Source organism: Hippoglossus stenolepis, chromosome 23 (genome assembly GCF_022539355.2).
Source record: "Hippoglossus stenolepis isolate QCI-W04-F060 chromosome 23, HSTE1.2, whole genome shotgun sequence".
Classification (NCBI taxonomy): Eukaryota; Metazoa; Chordata; class Actinopteri; order Pleuronectiformes; family Pleuronectidae; genus Hippoglossus; species Hippoglossus stenolepis.
The window spans coordinates 4,643,870-4,670,644 of record NC_061505.1 but is presented as its reverse complement, the minus strand read 5'-3'; the positions used below and the strand labels follow the sequence as shown (position 1 = coordinate 4,670,644).

At 42.3% G+C, this 26,775-nt stretch overlaps 5 protein-coding genes across 17 annotated transcripts in view; 1 reads left to right on the top strand and 4 right to left on the bottom strand.

Annotated features, from left to right (window-relative positions):
- Positions 1-2,409, bottom strand: part of chd3 (chromodomain helicase DNA binding protein 3) — a 36,993-nt gene extending 34,584 nt beyond the window's left edge. For 7 of the 13 annotated variants that reach the window (XM_047338755.1, XM_047338759.1, XM_047338758.1 and 4 more), the window contains exon 1: positions 1,943-2,408. In XM_047338755.1, the coding sequence (XP_047194711.1) occupies positions 1,943-2,117 (175 nt within the window). In that variant the 5' untranslated portion in view covers positions 2,118-2,408. Of the gene's footprint in view, positions 1-1,942 lie in introns of all 13 variants that reach the window. The other 6 variants (XR_007032370.1, XM_047338754.1, XM_047338757.1 and 3 more) reach the window with 2 other exon arrangements.
- Positions 2,410-7,185: 4,776 nt separating this feature from the next.
- naa38 (N-alpha-acetyltransferase 38, NatC auxiliary subunit) lies at positions 7,186-8,962 on the top strand. Its single transcript, XM_035149256.1, has 3 exons — positions 7,186-7,336; positions 7,883-8,057; positions 8,528-8,962. The coding sequence occupies exons 1-3, from the start codon at positions 7,298-7,300 to the stop codon at positions 8,650-8,652; spliced, it is 339 nt and encodes a 112-aa protein (XP_035005147.1). The 5' UTR covers positions 7,186-7,297; the 3' UTR covers positions 8,653-8,962.
- A 57-nt stretch (positions 8,963-9,019) lies between these two features.
- dnajc3b (DnaJ (Hsp40) homolog, subfamily C, member 3b) lies at positions 9,020-15,657 on the bottom strand. Its single transcript, XM_035149255.2, has 12 exons — positions 15,186-15,657; positions 13,851-13,961; positions 13,593-13,717; positions 13,388-13,462; positions 13,155-13,298; positions 12,851-13,032; positions 12,559-12,678; positions 12,311-12,416; positions 11,945-12,065; positions 11,617-11,749; positions 11,315-11,463; positions 9,020-10,972 (listed from the first exon to the last, which is right to left on the bottom strand). Exons 1-12 carry the CDS (start codon positions 15,268-15,270, stop codon positions 10,830-10,832), a joined length of 1,494 nt encoding a protein of 497 aa, XP_035005146.1. The 5' UTR covers positions 15,271-15,657; the 3' UTR covers positions 9,020-10,829.
- Positions 15,658-16,960: 1,303 nt separating this feature from the next.
- On the bottom strand, positions 16,961-19,647 carry cldn15a (claudin 15a). Its single transcript, XM_035149155.2, has 5 exons — positions 19,431-19,647; positions 19,070-19,234; positions 18,782-18,863; positions 18,583-18,690; positions 16,961-17,212 (listed from the first exon to the last, which is right to left on the bottom strand). The coding sequence occupies exons 1-5, from the start codon at positions 19,645-19,647 to the stop codon at positions 17,116-17,118; spliced, it is 669 nt and encodes a 222-aa protein (XP_035005046.1). The 3' UTR covers positions 16,961-17,115.
- A 4,299-nt stretch (positions 19,648-23,946) lies between these two features.
- On the bottom strand, positions 23,947-26,302 carry fis1 (fission, mitochondrial 1). Its single transcript, XM_035149402.2, has 5 exons — positions 26,203-26,302; positions 25,720-25,852; positions 25,068-25,144; positions 24,843-24,948; positions 23,947-24,733 (listed from the first exon to the last, which is right to left on the bottom strand). The coding sequence occupies exons 1-5, from the start codon at positions 26,245-26,247 to the stop codon at positions 24,630-24,632; spliced, it is 465 nt and encodes a 154-aa protein (XP_035005293.1). The 5' UTR covers positions 26,248-26,302; the 3' UTR covers positions 23,947-24,629.
- Between the last annotated feature and the right edge of the window lie 473 nt (positions 26,303-26,775).

Here is a 26,775-nt window from a genome sequence, read left to right as displayed (position 1 = left end):
ATTTATTGTCTCCCTGCTTTTGTTGGTGCGCGCTCCCTCCACCAGCAGCAGCAGCAGCAGCAGCAGCTCCCTCCACCACCACCAGCCCCCGCGTATCCGTGCAGCGCGCCGCCGCCGAAGACGCGCCGGGGGCGGCAGCAGCACGCACGCAGGGCCCGGTGATCCAGAGGCCGCTGGCGGCGAAGTGGAACGACTTTTTCTCCCCCCCCCTCCCGCGGCTCCGTTATTCCCACAGCGGGGACCGTGACCACCTCTGTGACCGCTGCTAGAGGTCGTCAAGGGGTTAAGGTCCAGCCTGACACTAATCTATCCGTCTGGCACGGTCTGGCACGGTTGGGCGGCGCGTCCGGAGTCGAGCTAATTAAAGACAATGCATTGCATGATTCCTGGAATATGCATATAGAAGATCACACTTTGAGCCATCGTATCACGGAGTAGCCTCACGTTTCCTCCTTAACGACACGTGCACTGTGACTTTAAAGTGTTTCTACCACATCTGCATTGCATCCCAGCCAATGTATCACCAATTTTTCCCATGCATGTTATAAATGATGTGCTCTACTTTTTGCCCCCTGTAAACCAACTTCTGTCACAGCAACTTCCAGAAAGCCACGTGCATATCACCGAATCACCAATATCCCTTATTGCTGCAGAACTCCTGCACATCCTGCAAAAAAAATAATGATAGTGATCACACAGCTAATTAGAGAGCAGGTATGCTCAGCTAGCAGAGGGATCTGCACCCTCATGTCCTGGAAGTGAGCAGCCTGCAGCAGTGTCCTATTTTGACCTGTCATAGCCACAAAGGGGCAAAGGAAAGGGGGGGGAAGTGAAAGTGTCCACGATTTCACACCATCACCAGGCTTTTATGTGAGCACAGCAGCAAGCTTCGCCTCCTCTGGAGATGGGTATCCAGCACATTTCTATTTATGCACAGCCTCGGGCCAGAGGAGTCCATGTCTCCAGCCTGCACGAGCCTTCAGGGGCGACCTTGTTACCAGCAACTGTCAAAGGGATTCAAGGGACAACTCCCCCCCCCCCTCTCTCTTTCATGGTGGGTATTAAGTGACCACAAAACCCAGCTGTGACTGAAGTGGGTTTAAAAACTTTTTGCTGGTGGAGAAGAGGAAGTGGAGGATTGAAGAAAAACAACACATCTGGATTTACATGCTTTTTCTTACAAGAAGTGGAGCTTTTCACTCTCGTGTGTCTTTTCTTGTGTTGCAGCTGCAGGTGTGTTCATGTGTGTTCGGCAACACATATGTACAACAACTATGTTGGGGGGGGGGAAATCAGGACTATTATCATTATTGTTATTATTTGTATTATTATTAATTATTATTATTATTAAGTGTTTCCTTTTTACGAGCGTGCCATCTTCTACTGTACCATACTGGAAGTGTGGAGGAGCTCCGGACATGAGACAAAAAACTGCGGCTGCACTCCGGACACTGTCCCCATTTCTGCACAATGTTTCTGCACAAGTAAAAGTATTTTTATTTTATTTTATGTGCACTACTCCGCTACTGTACCACACTGGACTTGGGGAGACGCTCCGGACGTGAGACACAAACTGCGGCCGCACTCCGTACACTGTCCCCATTTCTGCACAATGTTTCTGCACAAGTAAAAGTGTTTTTATTTTATGTGCACTCCTCTACTGTACCACACTGGACTTGTGGAGACGCTCCGGACATGAGACACACAAACTGCGGCTGCTCTCCGGACACTGTCTCCATTTCTGCACAAGTAAAAAGTATTTTTTATTTTATTTTATGTGCTGTACTCCGCTACTGTACCACACTGGACTTGGGGGAGACGCTCCGGACGCGAGACACACAAACTGCGGCTGCTCTCCGGACACTGTCTCCATTTCTGCACAAAGTAAAGTGTTTTTTATTTTCGCTGTGCGCGCGCTCCCGTCTCCCGGTCTGTCTTTTACCTGGCGCGGCGGCAGCGGCGGCGGCTGTTGCAGTTTCCCGAGGCGCCGCCGGAGAGTTTATGTCGCTTGCGTCCTCGTCTCGGTCCCCGTCGTCGTCTTCTTCATCGAAATCTCCTCCCTCGGAATTAACCACCATGCCCTCGTCTTCCTCGCAGGAGCGCAGCGGAGAGGACATTATCCTCCTGTCATCGGGATCCGTCCTCGTGTTCTCGGAAAAGCGGGCGCGGGGTTAAAAAAAAAAATATATAAGAGATTTTTTCTCGCGCCGATGTTTGATATTTATTTAATATTCAAATCGGCACGGGAGAGAGTGGGGGGCGTTTTGGAATATTTTACACTAGGCAGAGCAACAAAGATGGCCGCCCTCTTATATTTATTTTTTAACAACCCCCCCAATAAGAAAAAATCCCCTTACATAAAAAATGGCTGACTATATTATTTCAGAACGCGCCCCCCTCCCTCCCTCTGTGCGCGGCTGTCTCCCGTGCGCGCCCCCTCCCTCCGCAAAAACGTACACATTGTTGCAAGGGGAGAGAGAGAGAGAGAAAAAAGGGGGGTGCGAGTGCATGTGAGTTACATTGTTACTTGTTTGTTTCTTTACTGTCTGCCCCCCTTTTCTTTCCTCCCTCTCTCTCACACACACACACACACACACACACACACACACTCCTCCTCACCCTCTCTAACTCTCTCTCTCTTCCTTTACTCCCCCACCACCCCCCACCCAACGACAGTCCGGATCAGTCACGAATCCGACCCACTCCCCTGGTGTCACTGTCACTTTTGCAGGATCACACGCAACAACTCTCGCTTTCCTGCATTGCAGAGCCCGACACACACATCTATCAAACATGGCCACCTTATAGTCTCACTGGAGCCCCCACCGTGGTGGAAAGAAATATTTTGGAGCACTGTGCGTGTGTGTGCGTGCAGTGTGTGTGTGTGTGTGTGTGTGTGTGTGTGTGTGTGCTGGGGAGGGATTCAGAGAGAGAGAGGGAGAGAGAGAGAGAGAGAGAGGGGGTTGGGAAAATCTGCCGCAGCCATGCCCAGACTTACATCAGATTGTATTGCTTAAAAATTAACTACTTGTGGTGGGGATGAAAATGATTCACAATATGCAAACTGCAGGAAACCCACCATGTTAAAGCAGCTCGGAGCGACGGATCCATTCCTGCAGACGGAGGTTTGATGAAAGACACACATGAGCCGTTATTTTTTAAAAATCCGGTTGTGATAAAAACGCAGAGGGCCGAGTGGACTGGATGGCGGTGAGGCCACGGGAATCCCTAGACCCCGGCCAACCCCTCGGTGTCTGCTCTGGGCTCGGGTGTTTGGACAAAAAGCAATTTTGATTTGCTGCTCACATTCAAAAACCCTCTGGATGAAACAAGAGGTCAGGCAGGAGACAGTGTGACACCGGTGCACACAAAACATGAGCAGCACGGAGCAGCCATGTGAGTTAAGGGAAAGAAATGTTATGCAGGAATAAGGATTTTGAAGATTTAATGCATTCAACAGGAAAAGCTAATTAAACCTACAACAACTAATGCAGTAATCATACGTTATAATCACTGAATATTCACTAAGAGCAGCAAAAGTCCATTATAAGTAGAAGAGGCCTTTGTCCTTATGTAATAATGAAAGTCTAATGAAAGTCTCAGGTGACGACTCCGAGTGAGACAGTAGCTCGACAGAAAACCTTGTATTACAATGTATTTACCTGATGACTAACAAATCTGAGCAGCCTGATGTAATGTCGCACTGACCTCTTTCCCTATTAGACATCGTCACGCGTCACAGTAGGAAAAAGCACACGTGTAACTCAAATATGAAGTCATTACGGCTGGATTCCATTCTGCTGCTTCAGTTTGCTTTTCCTTCGAAGAAAAGAGAATCAGGGAAACGTCCTCATACTTGCGCATAACGGTTTTGCTTCGACAGTAGATGCAGCTGGAGTTGTAGGTCAGAGAATAACTAAAATCTGACTCTCAAAATCCTCAAAATATTTGAAAACATGTACAGTCAAAGATTATCTGCAGTAAAAAAAGCAAAGAAAACTATATGAAAATATGTTTTTTCTATATTTCTTATTCCCAGAGGTAAATAAGATATTTCTTAAGTTTCGAATTCACTACAATGGAAATAAAAGTCTTACTTGTGCTCTTATGCTCATACATGGTTGCCATAACGTTTTTTTTTGCAGTACGTTATTGAAAACCAATTAGAAAAGGACTTAATAAGCATGAAATCACAGCTAAACCGTAACCAGGAGTGTTCCAGGGGACCTTTGGGGGCCCCTGCCCTCTTTGCTTACCCTGATGCAACGCCCCTGATTGGAAGGAGCTCTGTGCCCTAATTTCTAAGATTATTTATGTAATTCAAATGCTACTTCACCCAAATGGTACTTTTGGTATTAACCTAAGGCCCAAACCTTAAATAAACCATTTCAAATCCCAGAAACTAGAATTAATTGTTGTTGCAACAACTTTTCAAAGAATGACGTACCAGCACTGGATATTTCTGTCTAATGTGACAAGACAGAGGGAAAAGAGAAGCGACAACAATGTGACAGAAGGTGAGAGTCTCGATTTAACGTGTTGCTTCCTGACAGCTCACCCTTCCATACCTCCGCTACACTGAGTCAACCACGACTTCTGCTTCCTCTCCTCACCTGCGCTCTCGCCTGCTCAATACGCGTAACTCTGTCAGCCTCGGCTTTCATACCAATAACTGGAAACCATGTAAACAAGCATTTCAATTATGCCTCATCGGCTGTGCACTCTCCCGACCTCCCTCTCTCTCTCTCTCTATCTCTGGTGCAACAGGTGCCTGAACAGCTCCGGCTTGCACGCAGCCACAAATGAGAAGGGAGGAATTTGTTAGTGTCGGATCCAACGGCCACATCTGCCAAGAGAGAGAGAGAGAGAGAGAGAGAGAGAGAGAGAGAGAGAGAGAGAGAGAGAGAAGAGAGACAGTGTGATGCAAGAAACACGAGGGGGAGAGGAGGAGATGTTGTGTATCTGTGCTGTGAAAGTGCAAACCCTTCCCACCTCCCATCCCCTAAAGCCTCTGGCCACTGAGGTGTCTGCAGTTGCCAGATTGTGTGGCTGGCGAGACGGCCGCAGTGTATGTGTGTAGTTTATATATCCTCACCCACAGCATCCCAGTGTGTGTGTGTGTGTGTGTGTGTGTGTGTGTGTGTAGGGAGGGGGTATCTTTAGCAGTGACTGTGCATGTGTCTGACGATGTGTCTACACTATATGGGAGAGCCAGATATGCTGGCGGCCCTGACACACTGCACTACTGTGCTGTTGCTGTGACTGCTCCCCCCCCCCTCCTCCTCCTCCACCGCCGCTGCCACCAACCCACCCCCGTGTCCGTTTGGCGGGGGAGACATGTCGAAGATGAGAGGGGGAAAGCGCCTCCCTTGGGTACTGCACTCCAGCTAACACAGATTTTATGCGATGTGACAGAACACAGAGGGAGACAGCGGCTCAGAGCTGAGCTGAGCTGAAACGAGCGAGCGACCCAGGGAGCAGATCATGATTAAATAACACCCATGCAGAAGAGGATGTGAAGAAGGATGTCACCCTGACATATTCCAACAACGCGTTCCATGTACATGTCTCACATATATTCTAGTGGAGCATGAGTCAGCTAATAGTCCAATTATGAGTCTTGGGCTGTTTCAGATTTGCAGACTCTGAAGGACGTGTTTCATTTGCTGCACAAAACACTCTTTAAATCTCACCTATTGCCTAATAAGCCCATTCATATACAGATATAAATAAAGAGGTCATATTCAATCAAAGTCATAGAAAGACACTGGTCATTTACAACCATTATTCAGGTCCTGTTTCTCCTGCTAATCAAAGTATTTTAAGTCATCTGATCACACGATGGTGAGTGTGAATATGCACTGGAGTTACCCAGGTGTCCAGATACAGTAAGTGGAGTTATCTGTATTATATGTTTGGCATGTCATTCACCTCCAGCAGCAGCTCCTGTGATGTCGAGGTGTCGGTTTGGATCCAAGGCAGTGCCACCTTTCAGAATTCATCCCTCCAGCGTGACCGGTCCAGTCGGTTCAAGTTCAGGAGCAGGAGTTAGACGAACCCTCGTCTGGAGATTCGAGGATCTTGTTGAGGTTTGGGTCTGAGAGGAGAAGATAACACACATTAGTAAATCAGGGATGTGGCTGAAATCTGCTTGCTCATTGATTCTTCTGACACAAACAATAACATCTTCTTCATATTCAGGGTGAAACCAATGTGCACCCACACAATTCCACAATTTTACGTTTCTATTTCTATTTCACGTACTCCTGTTTTTGGCTGTTTGACAGTTTTCCATCCTATTATGTCTGATCATATCTTCACTTGTTTCACAAATGATTAGGCTATAGGGACAGTATGAGGACGGATACACCACAATAGAAACTTTACGGTTTTAAGTTTGGTCTCCTCTGGAAATGATTGTTTAAAGTGAGAGTGTAACTTGTTCAGGAGACTTAAAGGAGAATGAAAATAAGATGATCTCTTAAAATTGACAAATTAAATTCATAATCAGCTAAATAAATTATCTAATATGGCCATTGTTGTGTTACTTGACACACTGGACTTTTCTATAGAGTGTGTGTGTGTGTATTGATTTTGTATTGCATTGAACTATATTTGAATAATAAACTCTATCGTCCTTTTATTTGAATTGAACTATTGCACTGCTGCGCTGACCGGTTTCCTCCATCGCACCGTTGACCCCTGTGCTAAATTGCATACGACAAATAAAACTTTAAAACTTTAAAAACTTGATTGTGTGAAGTCCCTGTGAGGAAATGGAAGAGAAATCAAACTCATCACCATCTTCTTCATCTTCATCTTCTTCTTCTTCATCTTCTCACCACCTGTGGCCGCCGTTCAGCACAATCCACACACACCTGAGAAGCTTTGAATCATCACATCCTCTGTGTTCAGTAACTTTAAAGTGGAACTTGTAACTTTACGCTCACGTGGGAATATTCTCGTGTCTGTAAAACGTGGCTCCATCAACACATTTAGCTAAAAAGATGCTAAAGGTCAGGTGTGAAATATTGTACTTGTTTAAAACGATGAATTCTTACGTGTAAAAGTTTGTTTCCGTTTCTTTTCACCTCTTCTCTTCTCCTCCTCCCAGTTAATATTCTGCTGGTTCGCTTCTTCCATTCATTTTTTGAACTTTCATCTTAAATCTAAACGTTTTATTTGCGCGTCGTTCACTTTAAAAAAACAACTGGATACTGAGCTTCCGGTTTCGGGGGGCCGGTCCCTCACAGAAATCCGTCCGTGCGCAAACGCAGAAGGAGAAGAGGAAGCGGCCATGGCGACAATGATTGAGGAAAATGGTCCTTCCAGTCACGTATGTAGTAAATATCATAGTTTTATATTATCGTTCTCTTTGTTTAAACGAGAGAATAAACCTGTTTGACTTGAAACACATTTTATCAGCATCAAGGCTTCGGTTATAGTTTAACATGTAGCTGGTGGCTAACGAGCTAGCTTGCACCACTATCTTAACACCTGTTAAACAAGCTGTATTTAATAAGATTTACCAGTTTATGATTGCATACATAACCTTTAGATGTAAATATTAATCTGAGCTCCTACAGAGTACATGTTCCTGAGTGTGTATGATTATAAAACATGTTTCTCAATGCTAACTGAGCAGCAAACACAGATGTGTCTCAGAATCTATTGTAGATTATTGTCAGCAATATAAATAAATGTATATCTTTATCAGAGCTCAAATCAATTTCTCAGCTTCTATAAAGTGATAAAATAGAAAACCATTTAAAAAAAGCATCTAATGTACATGTTATTTTGGTCATTAATTAAACAAGTACCAATTAACAGCTTTAATTAAATATACACTAAAGTTCATTGTTACTTTTCTGTGGACACACAGGAGCAGCCTGGAATGTCCTCGTCCTACCAGGCCAGGCACAAGCTGGAGGGGCTCCTGAACAAGAACATGAAGATCCGCATGACGGACGGACGCACCCTGGTGGGACTCTTCCTCTGCACGGACCGGGACTGCAACGTCATCCTGGGCTCGGCTCAGGAGTTTCTCAAATCCACAGGTTAAAGAGTTCCTTCCATCACGTAACAGTTTGACAACCGAGTAACAAACAGGTTCACCTACATGAGAGATATCATGGAAGAAAACACTAATACAGCAACAGCAAGAACCAACCTTGAGCATCTTGCTAGCCAGATAATTATTAGTTATTAATATCTAAATTGCTCTGACCGGCTACTTGACTGAAATGCATGATCTTGGTCATTTGTTGTGGATGCTGACTTTAATGACAATATCTGCAAACTGCACTTTTAATTCAATGTCTCCTTTTCCCCTACGTAACCATGGGAATTTAATTCTACTTTACTTATTGTTATTCCCAAGGTCAGGAATAAACTTTAAGGGTTAAAATGTGATATATTATTTGAGAACAAAGTGAGTTCTGAAAGGTAGAAGCAGGTGTAAATGAGCTGCTCACATTTTAAGATTCAGAATAATTCAACTGGATTTTCTTTTATCTTATTTTTGCAGACACGTTCTCCCAGGGTGAACCCAGAGTCCTGGGCCTGGCCATGATCCCCGGTCACCACGTGGTTTCCATCGAGGTTGAGGCCGATAGTCTGGAGGACACAGACGGATTCGGGGTGAACCACTGACGAAGCCCTGGCTGCTTGAACAACACTCGTGTTGCATTCATGTGACTGACTCTCACAGAGCCATGATGTAAGGTTGTGGCTGAGCCCAGACACCTCTGGACATGTGCTGTGGAGGATTTGACAGAATCCTGGATTTAACCACGTCCCTCCATGGTTGAAGAAGCCGTGTCAGCTGTACAGCTACAGCATGTGTGTATGATAAGAAATGGGCAAACAGCAGATACCTTGATGTGTGTGGAAAAGGTGTTTCAGTGCTGTGTACAGGAAATGTCTTTGTTGTGATGTTTTATGAATAAATAACTGTATTTGATATTGTTTGTGTTGCTGTCCCTGCTCCCCTCTTATTATGTTTTACAGAATGAGGAAGTTTGATTGTGTCAGTAATTTAATACACTTGAACATGTCAGTTGTTTGGCAACAGATACAATCGGTGTTGCTAACAGAAAAACCCAGAAACCAAACAGTCCTACTCAGTTGATTTAAATACAAAGAGCCTGTCAACGTGTCCTCACACAAATTTAAAAAGTAGATGGGATTCCAAGCAGGTTCAGTCATTTGACAGAATAACTTAAATTGTGCAAAAACAAACTGAGAAAAAAACCTCATGGTTCAAACAGTTGTGTCTTTCAAGTCAGTAAAACGAAGCCTAATTAGCAAAGTACTTTGATTCCACCTTTAGTTTGTGCCTCAGTGCAACCTGTTGGACCAAATCCACCTTTTCAGTACATTAGACATGTGCACTTTCTTTGAGACCTAATCTATGACACATCAGATAAGCCACTGAAGACACACCCGGTTTGTAAAGAGTCTTTGCAGTAACATTTCAGGGTGGAGCACACGGAGTGTTTTCTTTTTTCAAAAGGGGTCAAAGTGCATAACTTCAAAGATTTGCTTAGAAAAGAGTCGAATGGAGGAGAGAAATAAAACAGTTCTTCACTCAGTCATCAGTTGCCACAACTTTGTGCAATAAATAGTGAACTATATGTTACTTCTTTTGTTTTCAAGCCACTTTTCAAATGTGGTTACAGCCATAATGTTTACAGTTGTACGATGGAGTATTCGGGCCACTTAGAGAAAAAACATCGGCGATTATGAGAATTAAGTTCTCATTTTAGAGGGAAATATTAGAAAATCAGCCGTCACCTGCATTAAAATGAGGATAATCTTGTTCTACTTCACTGGAGGTTTCTTTTGCCTCATGAGCTTCACATTATTATAAGTATTAGGATTTTGAAAAAGATTGTGCAAGATCGTTTAACATCTGTGTGATGTTGAAAATGTTTTGTAGTTTCCAAATTTGGGGTTTTCTTTATCTCACATAAAATGACTTATTTCTAAATAAATCACAAATGTTTACTCAAAATCTCATAATTTTTTTCTAATACTCCATCGTACAGTTCGATATATGGCCCATGAAAAAAAATTATATTTCTAACTAAAGTTTACACGTTATTCCAATTCAGTAACTGTACAAAAAAAAAAAAGCTATGGTAATTTAAAGCAAAATTAAAAACATTCACAGAGCGGCTACAATGATTTAAGATCCATAGGATTTCAGGACTTCTACAGCCACAAGTTTCCTGTAAGAGTTCACATTAATAGAGAAGCTCAACAACGTGTGACTTTTGATTTCATTAGAAGCAACAGATTTAGTTTCTCTGGGGAGGAGCTGCTTTGATGTTGTGAACAAAATATCGACTGAGATCAGTAAACATTTGATTCCTTTAGAGATTACCGCGAAGAAAACCAACAAACCGACAGTCATCTCTGTCCAAGCAGAAGCTACTGCATTAAAAAAAACGAAGTTCCTCAATATAGCTTAAAAAAATGGCACAAAGAGAGAAATTAGTCATAAGAGCAGACGTCCCAGAAACATAAAAGAAGTCCAATGCCTTCAACCATCACCGTTTCGTTCCTAAGGATCGTAGCCACAAGTTACTCTGTCCTTAGTTTTGTGGTAAAATGTCCAGTTTCTTTTACTAAAAAGCTCAAACCTCTGCCGTCCAAACACAGCATGAAAAAAAAAAATCAGTAACCCACAAAACTGTTTCCAGGCTGAAACAAAAGTTCTGGAGAAAGACGCCTCCAATAATCTTCTCTCAATGTCTCCTCCGTCCGAAATGTCCCCCACCCACCCCTCCAACCGTCGGCGTGTTCGTAAAGTCCTCCTAGTCAGTCTAGTTGTACTGGAACTTGAAGTGGAAGCTGCCCCCAGAATCAAACGGGTTGAAGTGGAAAGGCCAGTTCTGTTGTCCTCCACCACCCTGCTGGTTCTCCGGGTCCAGCGGATCCTCGCCAGCGTCAAACTTCTGCCTCATTTCTGACAAGACAACGGGGAAGGAAGGGGACAAAGATGTAAGATGGCGAAAGACGAATCACCCCTCAACGACAGAAATGGATCTGAGATGACCTGGTAGAAATTTACTCGAAATATGACACTTTGAACTAATAGAATTATGAAAATATATATTAAGCAAAACAGCTGCAGGAATAACTTCTCTTTTACTGCCATTGACCACACTACAACCTTTTGCTATTTCAGACGTATGAAGTGAGAAATCACAGAATGGAGTCACTAACATACCCTTGAAAATTACACATAAACTGAACTCTGTTGGAACCAACTCTTCCTCAAATTAGAATGCAGTAGTTAGCTCCTGACCTGGGTCGGTTAGAACCTCTTTCGCTGACGCAATCTCGATAAATCTCTTCTCCGCCTCCTTCTTCTCGGTCTCTAACTGGAAGTTGTCTGGATGCCACTGCTGTGCCAGCTTCCTGTACGCCTTGATGATCTCCTGCTTGTTGGCATTCCTGAGAAAAAAGAAAGTTCATCAGTCTGTGTGTGATTTGCAGTGGCCTGGTTGGGAGTTGGATGCCAGTCCACAGGAAGTAAATCAAACTCTTTTATACACTCATGAATCACAGGGTGGACATGTAGAGTGAAGCAGGAAGTGAGGTGGTTACCTGTTGACACCGAGGATCTTGTAGTAGTCTCGCTTCCGAGAGACTTTGAGCAGTTTCTGTGCTCGTTCCAGTCCTTCTCTGATTTCGTTGCTTTCGCTATCGAACTCTCTCGCCTCCTGGTAGTCCTCCACCGCTGAGGCAAAAACATGGAAAAGACATTTTAAACATGATCACAGAGTCGGTGTTTGTCTACCACATATTTGTTTTCATTCTGTTGAGACAATTCTTTTCATACAGTCAAATCCCCCGCACTGTGGCGGCTCTGCTTCCTGTTGTAAACCAGTTGTGCTGCAGGTTTATTCTCATTGTTAAAGCTGAGTCCTGTTACCTTTCTCGTATTCCTGGTTGAGGATGAACGCCTCCGCTCGGTCTCGGAGGACGTTGGTGTTGCGGGGGGTTCTCTGATGAGCTTCTGAACATGCGTCTATCGCCTCCGGAGCCAACTTGATCTAGAGTTGGTAACAAGCACGAGATATTTCAGATAAAAAGACATTAACGTGAACCAGCAGAGCAGTAGGAGGGGTAGGTGTCATGCCAGCTGAGGTTGAAAGCTGAATCGGACCTTGCATACACCTAAGAAAACGTGCATTAAAAGAAATGACGTATTTAAAAGTTTCTCATCTTCTTCACCATTTGTCACAAGGAAAACTCAAGTGAGTCCCAGACCTTTAAGAGTACAAACTCTCTCCCTCACCTTGACGAGACAGAAGCAGATCCTCTCTTTGGCCAGGTTGGTGTAGTAAACAATGTTAGGTTCCGTTTTCATCACCGACTCATATTTATCAATGGCCTCCTGATACCTAATTGCAGGGAGAGAATAAAAGTTTTTTTCTGTTTTAGATGCGTGAAATAAAAAAAATCATGGTTAAACAAATGTCAAGATGTAAGAGGAAGATTATAATTTAGGAGGAAGAAGGGCACAAATCCTACAGGAGAACTGACCTCTCCATTTGAATGAGCTCCTCTGCTGCGTCCAGCTGTTTGCTGAGTTTCTTCACCTGCTTGTAGTGGCTGAAACACTCCTTGTCATCCTGGTCGAGCTTGAGACACTCTCGGATGTGACTGCACAGAGAAGGATGGACAGAAGGATGAGAGGAGCGGGGGGGTGCGAAGGTAGGTACTGTATATTTTGACTTTAAACAAATCCTGAGTACAGAGGCTGCTCTGAAGACGGAAACGAGCCATTTTGCATGACTGACTAGCACGTTTTGTTTAGTCCAGTGGAAAAGCTCACTTGAGAGACTCGTGGTGCTCTCCGAGGCTGTAGTGGAGCAAGCTGAGCTTCAGGAAGGCAGCGCGGTTGTCGTTGCGCAGCCTTGCTGTGGGCGTTAGATCCTGGATGGCTTTCTGCGGTTCCCCCATTCGGATGTAGCATTCTGCGCGAAGCTCCCGCGACTCAGGATCCCAGGGAGATAACTGGAGAAAGGTGGTGAGCAGAAATGTGCAAATTCATTTAACCATGGAAAGAATACAAACATTTTCAGCCATCTTCCTCCACCTGACCCTCTCTGTAGACGCCACTACAAGCTGACACACACCTCAATGACTCTCTCCAGCTCGTTGATGGCAGCATTGTAGTCTCCCTGGTGGTACGCAGCATGGGCGGCCTCCTGCAGCTCCTCCAGCTCGTTGGCGTTCTGGAACTGGATGTGAGCTTCTTCATGGTCTGGAGAGCGCTGCAGCTAAAAAATGATAGATTTCTCCTTTAACGACATCCTGACTAAACATTAAAATGATAACTGTGATTTAGGATCGGAAACGTTTAACTCACAACTGCTTCAAAGTCCTCCAAGGCCTCCTGCGTGTTGCCCTGCTTTAACAGGATATTCCCTCTCTGCAACCTGGCCTGAAAGTGGAGGAACGTAAAGGGATGACAAGAAGAGGAGGTGTGAGAGATCCCCAGGAGACAAGGAAACAACAAACAAGATTTTAGAGACTGATCATCTTTCGGGTGGTGAGTGAGCAGGTGAGCTTACAGCCAAAAAGTCAGGCTTGAGCTGGATGGCTCTGGTCAGGTCGGGCAGGGCAGATTTGGATTTTCCCATCGCCAGGAAAACCGCAGCTCTCTTGTAGTAGGTCAGGTAATTCTTAGAGTCTCCCTCTGGAAAATATCAAAACAAACATCAGTGAGTAGGATGATCATTAAAAGAGCAAAGATACAGACTGTAAATGTCAGATAGCGGTGAAAATATAACCATGTGTGTGTGTCTGCGGGTCGCCGTGTGTAACCTTACCCACAGCAGAGTGGTAGTGGGACAAGGCCTCTGCCAGTTGACCGGCTGCCAAAAGTTTGCGGCCCATTTCCAAGTGGTGCTCGATCTCAACGTGAGTCGCCCCCAAGACACCTGAAACATAAAACTGCATGAGCTGCGGCTGCAGGGCCAAAAAAAATTTTAAACTGCAACTGTTTAATTTTGTCCTGTGTGTCTGTCTCTTAGGCTTTTTAGATTTCTGTTCACAATATGATCTGGCATTAACAGAATGGCAAAATATTAACTTAGAAAAATACACAAACACTATTAGATTGAGTTGCACCTGCTGAACTGTGACTCTACTTTCACATGTTTCAGTTCTTTAACTCTAAACACTATAGGTCACGGTCATCGCACTCAAGCAGATACACCTGTTTGTGATTTGCATGTAGTACTAATATACTGATCGATGCATGTATTATATTATATATATATATCTTTCTATATGGCTACTTTATATCAATATTTTGGGATCAATTAGTTTAAGTACATGTTTTTACTTGTCATGTATTTAAAAAGGTCCAGTGTGTAAGATTTAGGTGAAAGGGATCTATTGGCAGAAATTGAATATAAAATAATCCTAGTGATGTTTTCACAAAATTGTTTTGATTGTATGAATTGTTGTTTTCTTTACCCTTTATATTTAAATACTTTATATTTACATCAGGAGCAGGTCCTCTCTATGGAGGCCGCCATGTTTTATTTTATTTTTTACAGTAGCCCAGACTGGACAAACTAAAGACCTTTTGAGTTCTTATGACAACTGAAGGTTCCAGCAGAACCTTTAAAGGTTCATTGTGTAGAATTTAGTGACATCTAGTGGTGACGTTGCATGTTGCAGCTGAACACACCTCACCTCACCCTTCCCTTCCACACATGAAGGAGAACCTGTGGTAGATTCAGTTGTCATAAAAACTCAAAAGGTGTTTAGTTTGTCCAGTTTGGGCTACTGTAAAAAAAAAACATGGACCCTTTCCTGATGTACTTATAAAGCATTTAAATAGAAAGGGCTTATCTAGGGTTAAAAAACAACTACAATTCATACAATTAAGATGAAACACATTAGTGAAAACATCACTAGCATTATTTTAAATTCAATTTCTGCCATTAGATCCTTGTTACCTACATCTAACACACTGGACCTTTAATTTGATGGATCAGTCGACACCCTGTGAACCTGTCACATCAGCTAACGTCTCTTCAGTGTCTGAGGAACTTTAAACAAGTGTCAGTAACACGAACGAGCTGTAAAGGGCGAAGCAGCGTCAGTGGGTGTGAGTCCTGGTGGGTTTTAAAGCAGCTGTAATGGAGTCTCACCGTCCAGCTGGATGTCCAGGATGACACACAGCAGAGACAGGGAGCACAGGACCCCGCTGAGTCCGGCCCGTCCACACGACTCCATCCCCCCGGACTGGTTCACTGGTTCACTCCCTCCCACCGGCACCAGCTTGGCCTTCACCTGGACGGGAACCCCCGCTGCGCCTCATTGAAATGGGGATTTTCTGCCTGAACTCCTCATCGCTTGTGTCCCTGCCGGAGCCGGGGAGCTGTATTTACGATCCCTGCGTGACAGAGGTCCGTGTGGAAATCAGACACGCCACAGAAAGGTTCCCCCCCTTTGCCTGGAATAGTAAAAAAAAGAAGAAATAACTCTTCAACAGCGGTTTCACGCGTGGAAGAAGAACATCTGGACTTTACGCGAAGTTAAAACATCTAAACGCAACATGACGGAAGAGAACCGGAACAGCTGATTACTTCAAATCTGAGGAGACCTCCGCCCCGCCCTCCTCTGGCCTACATCTCTGTGATTGGTCCACAACAGCGCTGATCCGGGTTCGTCTGGAAACGTGGGCTACTCCCATTGGACAGACTGTTTTAATAGGGCGGGCACTCCTCTGCACAGAAAATGAAAGTTAAAGGTTTAAGGATCATAATAATAATAATATGAATAATCTGAATCAGAATCAGAATCAGAATCAGAATCAGAATCACCATAATCATAATCACCATAATCATAATCATAATAATCATAATAATAATCGGTTTGGGACTGATTGGACAATGCACAGAGGAGTTATAATAAATCCCTCTTTTTTGGCGAATCATCCAACTTTGACGCCACGCCACGGTCAAACCATGTGACGTAAACTAAAAAAATTGAGGTAGTTTTAATCTCAATAGAGTTGAGATGACACTCACTGAATTTAAAGTTGATCTGATGAAAGCTCTGTCAAAACACAACATGTGTAAATGGTCAAAAATGGCCACTTAATTCAAAATGGCTGACTTCCTGTTTGGTCTAGCGTAACGATCCAAGAGGGGTTTTTTTGTTTGTCTTTGGACTTCCTGAGGTGCAACACATCCAGTTGTATATAATCACTATCAGTAAAAAGCTCTGTGGGCTACATGGAGGCACAAGTTTCCACAAGTTGAAACCCTTCTCCTTTACACTTTGGGGATTGATCCACCCGTTGTACTTATTTATTTTTACTGCATCCATTTATACTATCATTTTACTATATCCAGTATTTTCAAAGCATAAATGTAACGCCCTTTGAAAATGAATCGAATTAATTCAATCATCTCTACATTCTTGTCTAACTGTTGGTAGTAGGTGTGAAATTCTGGTTGACTGCACTTTCATGATAATTTAACCAGTTTCATAGGAAAACAATCATTTACATTGCAGCTGTTTGTAAAAAGTCAAACAGGAATGTGAAGTATAATACATTTTATTGTGTGCAATCGTAAAAAAAACAACCGAAATATCATCCAAACAAAGACAACGTGTCCTCCACCATCTTACACAGATAATATTTTTAAAACAAAGAACTGTATACAACAACACAGAGAGAAAAATCTGAATCATCACACCCTTGACCTTCCCCTTACGAACGTCTGAGTGTGTATGTTGATCGCTACATGATTGAACTTCTTGTGAATAAGTGAATGTAAATATGCAAACAGGAACATAAATAAAATCACTGCAAACATTTGGTGTGGCTGTGCATTAGAACAGTGATAAGATGCTTTGTACAACTTTTACAACATGGACACTATTATTCCATTTGACAGAACACACACTTGTTATCGTGGTTATTTACAGTCCAGTGGTGCTGTGTTTGGATGCATGGACGTTCAGCAGAGAGTAGAAGGGGACACTTGGACATGTCAGGTGCATCAACAGAAAGTGACCCGGGCATTTGAAGGAGGTTTTGATCGACATAGTTCTGTTTTCACAGTCGGCTCAAACGTAAGCATTTCGGCCGTAAGTACTGGCAGCCACGCTTCTGGTCGGAGCAGTTCCAGAATATACGGTTCCTCTGTTCTGATAAGGCAAAGGACTGCGGGGGGAAAGAGGGTGAAAAGAAAAATGTCAGTCACACAGAGTAGATATTTAATTTCCTCACAGTCAATCAGCCTTTCTTGGATTTGATCAGGCAATAACAAAGACCCCTAAAAGTGAAGCAGCTCAATGGAATGGAATATTTACACATGTGCTTTTCATACCACATGGCATATTACACAATAAAAGTACGAGACAGTTACATTTTGTTATTATCTGTGTTGAGTTCTGGTGGAAAATGGTTCAGTCCAGCTTATTTGCTGCAGAAACTTTCTTGTCATACCACTGGGGAGCGCCAAACTCTTTCCACTACAAACTCCTCCACCATTTCTTCTATTTCCTCCCCTGCACATTTGAATTACTGCACATGTGTGTGTGAGGAGCTCTTTAAAGGTTGTACGTGTGATGTTCATTGCCACTAGATGTCGCACTGGAAACAGAATCTCAGAGCAAAACAAATGCTCAGTCGGCCTCAACCACTCCCGTCTACCTGAGTGTTCTCAGCAAGGTGTTGCTTAACCCAATGAAAGTGTTCCCTAAACACACAACGAGAAACACAACTGGATAAAGAGACTCCGCAGCCCTTTATTCTTGGTTTGTGCTCTTTTTAGTGTCAGATTCTCCTTGTAAAGCTGTAGATGAGTTTTTAAGAGGTATTTCAGGCTCTGGACACTCAGTGAACCTGCCCAGCAGCAATTTAGCATAACTTGAATCTTTAGCATAACTGTGCCCAAAATAAGGTGTAGCCATGGAGTGTGTGGTTGGGCAGGTGCTCTGAAGCTCTAAAAGACATCACATCCATCAGGGTGTCATGTTGACTTTACTGCCAATTGGGGCTGGAACTATCTTGCTTTATTGACCTTTCCCAGTTTAACATGCACCAACATAAACATGCAGCCAGGACAGCTAAACAGAGGGGATCAACACACACACACACACACAACCACACACACACACACACACACACACACACACACACACACACACACACACACACACACACACACACACACACAGAGGGAGTGTGACTTGCGATCTCTGCTCAGGACCATCACTCTTCTGACTTTACAAGGGAAAAGTTGACGTTTCTAGATCTTGTATATTTGACCTTTAAAATGTTTGACACAGGTAACTAGGTAATTAACTTATTGCGATCGTGACTTATCAAGCACCACACGCCTCTGATTTATTGTATATTGTAGTTGCCGAAGCCTCTTGGTATCAAACTTGATAAGAATTTGATGCCATAAACAGGCGTGTTAAGACGCGTGGACACAAAAGCAACATTTCGTTTTTTAATTACTTAAAAGTGTTATTATCTTGTAGATAAAGACAGAGACGGACCAAACACTTAAAACCTGAACTTACTATGGCTCCTCCTTGCCCAGTTTGCAGGAGCAGGTGAGACAGACCCCTCCTGCGATGGCGAGCACAGCCGAGCACCAGCCGATGTAAAGCCCCTCTCCTATTTCATACCTGCAACACACAGCGTGCACAGTCAGCCAACACTCACGTCAGGCTTCGTGTCAGGTGGCCCTTTTCCAATCCCCTCCCAACACTGTCTTACCTCGTCCCAGGGTAGAACGGGTCGAAGAATTCCTGAGTGATATTGAAGGCGTACCAGGACACTGCGACCATCGTGCACAAACCTGTTGATTATAAAACACCCCACAAATATTCTTTAATCGTTGAGAAAGCAGAGAGGACAAGGGAGGATTGATTTTAGGAGATATTCCCTCATATACTGAATTTATATGCTGGTGTATCAGGAGCTCATTATTACCAGAGTCAACAGAAAGAACAATTTTCCTGACTTTTGATTGAATCTCACTGATTTTAAAACTTTTATCTTTACCTTGGAGTATGAACATGACCCCTGCAGTGCCGGCGATCCTCCCCTTCAGGACATAGTTCTCCCCGCCTGCCTTCGAGCACTGTACTCCAACCAGGGCCGCAAACAGTCCAATGGCACCAAACGCTATGGCCGTGATCATCAGGGCTCGAGACGCCTGGATGTAACCTGGAGATGACGTGAAATCAAAAACCAGCAGCTGGATTAACCATCTTCTACCTGGCTTTGTCCGAGGGCCTATAAAACCTTGAAATTGGCCTTTACCCGGTGCAGCTGGTTGCGTAATATGTTTTCCTGTAATTATTTGTAGTTGAAGTGATCTATGATAAATGTTTTGTGGTTAAAAAGATGTTTGTTAACATACCACTTAGAGCGAGCAGTGAAGGGAACTCCCTGCAGTTGTGCACCCCGGTCGAGTCCGTCGCACATGACATCCACAGGTTTTCATAGATGGTGGATGTGGTGATGACGTTCCCGTCCACGGTGGAGATCCTCCAGTAACGGTTGGGCAGGGCGATCCCCACCATCACCCACCCAATGAACCCCAGGACCAGAGCCACCACTTCCACGATCGGATCCATGCCCCCCCTCCTCGGTCCAGCAGCCGAACAAAAGTGTGTCCAGGTCCAGAAATGTGATGATTGGATGTGACTTGTGTTGAAAAGTCAGAGCATCTGAGGAGACTTCTCGGTTGAGTGCATGTGTGTGAGTGTGTGTGAGTGTGTGTGTGAGGGTGTGTGTGAGGGTGTGTGGTGTTTGTGAGATGTGTCCAACTCAGCAGATATGTATAATCATTTATGTCTGGCTTTCTCTCCTCCCCCTCGTCTCACTCTCTCACTCTCACACACACACACACACACACACACTCTTCTTTTTCCTCAACTTTTTTTTTTTTTTCTTTTTTTGCATTTTACACCCCTGAAACTGAGCAGGTGTTTATCGGCTCACTCTCAGGGTCCAATGGTCGTTCATGTGTGAAGTGACACTGCACTGTGTGTGTTTTCAGGTCTGTTTATTAGACATATGCATCTTTTTCTTCATAAAAAAATCCTCCGATCACAAAGATTTAACCACATTTCACCTGAATTTAAGTGATAATGATGAACAATCAGACTTTTTAGGTGATTTTTGATGATATTTGTTGGTTTATTCTCAAAGTTTCTCACTGAAGAGGCATCAAACGCAGCACATACTAATTCAACAGCATATTGAGATGTATATTTTATTGGTTTGATTTGCTCAAGGCCACAAGACCTAAGGTCACAATGATCCAGAGCCTCACCCAGCATTTTATAATATTTGGAAAAGTTTCAGCAGCGTCTAACTGTTTTGATTTGAGGACCAAAGTCACACGTATATATAAAGGGCAGACAAAGGTTGTGGGTTCGTCCAGTTCCTGCTGCAGTTTCCGGGTTTGTGTGTCTTCATTAATAATCCTCCTGATAGCTGCTGGGTCATCGTTGCCAAATCCAGGCCACGCTGAGAACACAGAGTTCACCGCGCTGATAATAACAAGCTAAATCTTAACCTGCATCTCAGACAACGTGAGCAGAGGCCAGGAGATTTAAAAACCAATAAACTCCTTCATTTGTATCCAAGGCTCGAGAATCAGGTTCCAGAAATGGATGCCGATCCGAGAGGTTCATCAGTTTTAGGAACCGAGTGAGAGATCAAGTGTTTGTTAACTGTAAATCAGTTGAAGTGACAAAGCAAACGTTGTAAAATCTAATTGAAATCCATATCATAGAGAATAAAAAGAACCCACAACCTCACCACCTCTAAATAAATCAATAAATATGTGATTTGCACAATCTTTCTTCTTTTATTTGTTTTGGTCTGAGGAACTTTCCTAAACAGAGTTTCCTGGAAATAAACTTTTGTGGATGCTGCTACTGATAAAAAAAAGAGACTCTGTGTTTAATCTGTGCAAATATTTAAGATGATATAAAGAGATTACAGAGAATTTAATCATGGAAAGTTTCAATTTTCCATGATAACAATAAAGATAAGTGTCATTAAAAGGTTTTATCTCATTTAAATTGTTATTATCTTGCTCCAGTACATTTAAAAATGAAGTTAGTTAGTTAGTTCCAATATTAACAACTGAGATGTTTCGTGGAAGTATATTTGAGAAGTTTCTTACAAATAATACTCTTTTTTATCTGTGTATCAAAACAAAGGCAGAGATTTAAACATGGTGTCCTCATCTCTCCCACCTCCGCCTGATGTGCTCCAGAACAACACATCCTGCCCTCTTCCATAAACTTCATCTCCGTTTATGGCCGAGCTTGTTTGCGAAGCTGATTTTTACAGCTCACTTGGCTGAGCATTAGTTGAAGATGAGTTTGTGTTTTTTAGATGCGAATCTTAAATTAGGTTTGTTTATAAAAACAAAAACTTTATCGTGATTTTTTAAAGTGAAACCTGGAGGGAGGGCCTTCAAGGAAAAAGTCTCATTCAAGGGAAGTGGGATGAACAAGAGATGAGGAGACACCACATGGAAGAGGCAGAGAGAAATATTAAAACAATTAAAACATTTAAATTGAAGTTTAAGAGATGGATGTAGCCCAAACTTTAATTAATTCTTAAAGAAGAATGCTTTATTTCTATTTTGCAACTATAGCGGAATTTGTAACATACACATGGTGCGACAGGCAGTTTAAAAACATTTAAGATGTCATTTTAAAAGTGAATAAAAATAGGGTGTGTGAACACTTCCTGTTATCAGCACGACTGCAGGGATGATTCTACAGAAACTAAAGGGATTGGTTCAAACTTTAGGACAAAGATCAACCAGGAGATTATTTCTTATGACTCTGCCGATCACATTTCCTCCACTGCCATTGTCAAGGGGAAAATTTGAATTTGTACGATACTACGTTATACTAATTGGTCCCATATGTTATCAACAGATCATTTCTAACCTAATTCCATGGGATGATACTAGAATGATGCACATTCACCAAATTTAACTCACTCATAGACTTCAGTTCCCCAAATATCCCCAAACATCACATCCTTGGTGGAGGTGATAGTATATTTCTTATGTAGTTCGTAGTTTTACTTAAAAACCTGAAAACAAGTGTCCCACACATCCAGTGCATTGAAGCACGATGGATAAAATAATCTTCATCCTGCTAAAGCAAAGAAACTTTGTAGAAGATGTTTTATTTTGTGCTCTCGGCGGCCTTTTCCACAGTTGATATTGTTTGCAGAAATAAGTGAAGAAAGCCAGAATAAGTGAAAGAATGTTGTTTATCTCTTCCTCTTCAAACAACACAATCAGTGCATTCAGAAGAAAGGAATAAATCTCACGTGCACATTAACTGCACAAAGAAGTGTGAGAAAATGTACTTTCCCTGCACCGTGACCCTCAATGAGCTGCTGCTCTGCTGGATTACAGAACAACTTCAAATTTACCGTCTGGTTACATTTCTGCAGGATGTAACTTCACCAAAAAAACCCTGTTCCCTCGTGTTCTCCCTCTCTTCATGGTGATTACACATTTATATTCCTCAGCTGAGGGTCAATGAACGTTGGCCCTCGTAGCTGAAACCCAGTGAAGCCCGACACTGATGAATCATTGATGTTCACGAGAACAGTCTTGAGACGATTCCAGGTTTAGTTTGGAAATGTTCAATTCCTTCTCCTCTGTTTGTCTATGGGATCGATTTTTCTCTCTTTTTTGTGGGGGGGGGGGACTTCCACCCGCCCTCGTGTTTGCAGTCGCCCACTCGATCACCTCTTCCACACCAGAGAAGATGGTTGTTTTTACTGATATGTCCCTGGGGGAGTTTCGGTGCTGTTAATGAGTAACACCCCACGGGGCTGATAACACCACACACCACTGATAGTCTCAATAAGGCCTCCTGTCATAAAGGCTGGCGGCTCAACCCCCGTGGGTCAAGATGTGAGGATGAGCAGCGGCAAGCGAACTAGGCCAGGCACGTTTTCCAGTTTGAATATGAACGACCCAGCCTCAAGTACATAATGATCCTAATGCGCCCCACACACACACACACACACACACACACACACACACACACACACACACACACACTCCTCCTGCACAGTGTCCACCAGAGCTTCACTGTAAATTTAATAGAGTCAATAAATGGCAGCGATAAGAGTGGGACTGTATCCTGGACTTTGCAACATCAATAAAAGAATCTTGTGAAAATAACTTGGAAGAATGGATCAACTGCAGTAATAGAGAAATGGAAAATTACTCCGCCGGTCTTTTGAAACACTTGAGAACATAACGACAGACTCGTGGTGACGTGTTTATGCAGACGACAATGTTACAGAATACAGGAGGTGTGCTTCAGTGAAATGTTAAGACAAAAGGTGTTTTATTACAAATTAATGACATCAATGCGCTTAATAAACCTGATATTGCACTTTGAATCAAGAAATGTGATAAGATTACTTTGAAATCCTGTGTGTTGAATCAGAAATGTCAGATTATAGATCTTGAAATAAATGATTACATGTATAAATACAGAGAAAGTTAACAGTATTATGATAGATGATGCAACAACTTTGTCAAACTGGCTTTGTTAGGTTATAAAATGTATTTCAAAATCTCCTTCCAAAACTGAGACTTACTTATTTCATCATTACAATTATTTTCAATAAGAACAAGATTTACTTGAAAATCAAGACAAAACTGAGGAAAAGCTGTTTGATTTTATACAAATAACCTTCAAATAACATTTAATCTGTGGAAAGAATAAGGTGAAAATGTTTATTAAATTATGCTCTGTCGTAAAATAAATTAAACAGAATACAGTCATTTGCTTGATTAGTTAATTGACAGACATTTATTACAAATGATTTGTCAGACTCAAATACAAATACAGTGAAGAGCTCCACAATAATTTAATATTTAAATTATTTTATTTATTCCACATGAAAACACAGGTCAGTGAATGCAGCACAGATGAATATTTAAAGGGCAGATTACATGAATAAATTTATTTAGTTCAAATAAGGGATTTGCCTCTTTCAACTTAACGTTGTTTTCAGAACAAAACAAAATAAAGGTCTTTTCCCAAAGCAGCAGCTGGACGTTCAGTTTTCTAACAGCAGTTTTGCCGAGTCACTATTACCTGGAAACTAATGACTCTTCCTTTTAATCATGACACAGCCGCACTTCCCTCTGCACCAGTAACACCTTCCAAAACAATCCTTCATGTCAGAAAATAATGAAAATACAGAACCACAACTGTATTTTTACAAACATATGTCCACAAAATGTAAATGTCAACTTAGGGGGTTTTAGGCTAAAATGCACACTGATTTATTCTAATTTATTTACATAAGTACTATGAAGGTGCCATGCTATAGTACGGTGAGCAGATAGCAAAGTAATGAATACATGAAGAGTGAATTTCAACCCTGTTAAAATATGAAAACAGGTTAATCACTGGCACATTCTAGTTCAAACCAAGATGTTACGCCCCTTCAAACTTTCTCCGCTCAGCTTTTATTATTTATTTATGCAGGGGAAGGGTCAGTGTAGGAGGCCGGCAACATGAAGGCGCGTCATCTCACATCCCAGTTAGGATTTGGCAGCTCCCTTCGCCACCGCCAAGCCGATGAGTCCCGCTAAACCGGCCACGCCAAGACCGATTCCTCCAACGATTGCCATGCCAACCAGGCCGTCTAGATGATAATTAGGCGAACGTCAGTATTGTAGATTAAATTCAACCCATCAATTAAGAGAAACTAATTCTATTAACGTTTATTATTTACTATTTATTGTCTCTTTTACCTTTTTTTAGAGCCTTGACGATGAGTTTCTCCAGCTCCAGAGCCTGCTTGTTCCCGGGCTCGTTGTTCAGGAGGGTCCGGATGTACTTCAGGGCTTTTTCATATTCCTGCAAGAGGAACAGTAACATGAGAAAAATAAAACTACTAAAAATGTGTTATGATAAAAGGTAGAAATGATAATTAAAGCTTTCAGTTAGAAAAACTCGCACAAGGGAATAACACTAACTTTGAGTCTGTAGTTGGCCACTGACAGGTAGAACAGGAAGTCCCTGGAGTCGTCCTTGGAGGATTTTTGAACGAGCTCTGCAAATAAAATTAAATAAAATTCAAACCATGAAAATTATAAACATGCAAACTAGTATCTGACAACAAGCTGCGATTCTGCTCATCTGATAATTTCTAAATAAAACCTCGTCTGAAATTGGGAAAACAAATCCAACCAAATATATAGGAACACAAATACATATCTTCTATGCTTTGTTTATTCTGTAACAACATTTATCACATCAGAAGAAACAAACACACGTACTGATATGACTGACTCTATTTGTATTTATCACACAAATGTTAGAACTATAAGTAGATGGTGGCTGATGTGTTACAGGAAACTTTAGTCTCGGAAACATATGTTTATGGTTAATTGGAAACAGTGCAACATTTAAACATTTGTTAATTATCATGACTGTTTTTCCAGCTGTAAAATGTCCCAATCCTTTACAGCCCAAATGTGAAAGTTCCTCTTTGGTGTTTCCACACATTGTGGGTTTACAGTAGGTTTACAGTAGATGTACAGTAGATGTACAGTAGATGTACAGTAGATTGAACAGTCTCCATCACGTAGCTGTGAGAATGGAAACCCACCCACAGCTGTCACTCACCCTCCAGCAGCACGATCCCCTTCTTGATGTCCACGGAGTACCTGCTGCGGATCAGACACCAGGCGTACTCGAACTTGGTGTCTCTGGACACGGCTCCCTTCGACAGCTCGCTGTTGTACTTCTTCTCAAACTTCTGTCCCGACGGAAACAAAACAAAACAAAAAGGGGGGGGTCGGACACGGAGCTCGGAGGAGATTCACATCTCACGAGCAGGAAGTCAAGCGACACAGCGACATCACATCTCTAATCACGTGTTCTGTACTGATCGTTGCGGTAAAACGGTCGAAACCGGTCATCACAAAACACGACCGTTAGCATTAGCTCGCTGAGTGACGCGTCAAAGTCCGACTCGATGCGTCGCATTTAATCCGAATGTCATCATTTACAAACCACCCAGACGTCACCGGGACCTCGCGGCGGGTCCCTGGTGTGTTTACGTGTTCGTGTGACGAGAGAAAGACGTTGAGTAAAGTGGAAACTCACTAAAAGATCCTCCGGAACGACCACATCGCTCAGCACAGCCTCCATGTTTCCGGAAACAGCGCCAAGACCCGCCCACTTTTATCATGTGACACAATCGTTTCCAACGTCACCGATACGAACATCTCTAAATATAATATATTAAAGTATAATAATAATAATAATAATAATACAAATCATAGTAACATTAATACAAATAATAATAATAAAAGTAGTAGTAATTATAATAATTATTATGAATTTATAATAATAATAATGATACAATATACTTTATTCTATACAATTTATTCTATACAATATACATATACTAATAATAATAAAAAGAAAAATAACAACAATAATAATTATAATAATATAATACAGATACTACTACCACTACCACTAATAATACTATAACTACTACCAACAATACTACGACAAATAATAATTATAACAATGCTAATAATAATAATAATAATAATAATACAGCTACTACTACCACTACTACTATTTAATAATACTATAACTACTACTATTAATAATAACAATTCAAAAAGAATCAGACACATGTTAAAGGGAAAAAAGACACTTTATTGT

Bases quoted from the DNA above. Each gene is read 5' to 3' on its own strand.
- dnajc3b (XM_035149255.2), bottom strand. From the start codon at position 15,270: ATGGAGTCGTGTGGACGGGCCGGACTCAGCGGGGTCCTGTGCTCCCTG. The intron at 12,679-12,850 runs GTGAGCTTTTCC...TTCTCTGTGCAG, and splicing joins GAGCACCACGAGTCTCTCAA to TCACATCCGAGAGTGTCTCA. The intron at 12,066-12,310 runs GTGAGGGAGAGA...TACCAACTCTAG, and splicing joins TCTGCTTCTGTCTCGTCAAG to ATCAAGTTGGCTCCGGAGGC.
- naa38 (XM_035149256.1), top strand. From the start codon at position 7,298: ATGGCGACAATGATTGAGGAAAATGGTCCTTCCAGTCAC. The intron at 7,337-7,882 runs GTATGTAGTAAA...GTGGACACACAG, and splicing joins AAAATGGTCCTTCCAGTCAC to GAGCAGCCTGGAATGTCCTC. The intron at 8,058-8,527 runs GTTAAAGAGTTC...TTATTTTTGCAG, and splicing joins GGAGTTTCTCAAATCCACAG to ACACGTTCTCCCAGGGTGAA.
- cldn15a (XM_035149155.2), bottom strand. From the start codon at position 19,647: ATGGATCCGATCGTGGAAGTGGTGGCTCTGGTCCTGGGGTTCATTGGG. The intron at 19,235-19,430 runs GTATGTTAACAA...CGTCATCTCCAG, and splicing joins TTCACTGCTCGCTCTAAGTG to GTTACATCCAGGCGTCTCGA. The intron at 18,864-19,069 runs GTAAAGATAAAA...TATAATCAACAG, and splicing joins GGTCATGTTCATACTCCAAG to GTTTGTGCACGATGGTCGCA.
- fis1 (XM_035149402.2), bottom strand. From the start codon at position 26,247: ATGGAGGCTGTGCTGAGCGATGTGGTCGTTCCGGAGGATCTTTTA. The intron at 25,145-25,719 runs GTGAGTGACAGC...TTTTATTTGCAG, and splicing joins GGGGATCGTGCTGCTGGAGG to AGCTCGTTCAAAAATCCTCC. The intron at 24,949-25,067 runs GTTAGTGTTATT...TTCCTCTTGCAG, and splicing joins TGGCCAACTACAGACTCAAA to GAATATGAAAAAGCCCTGAA.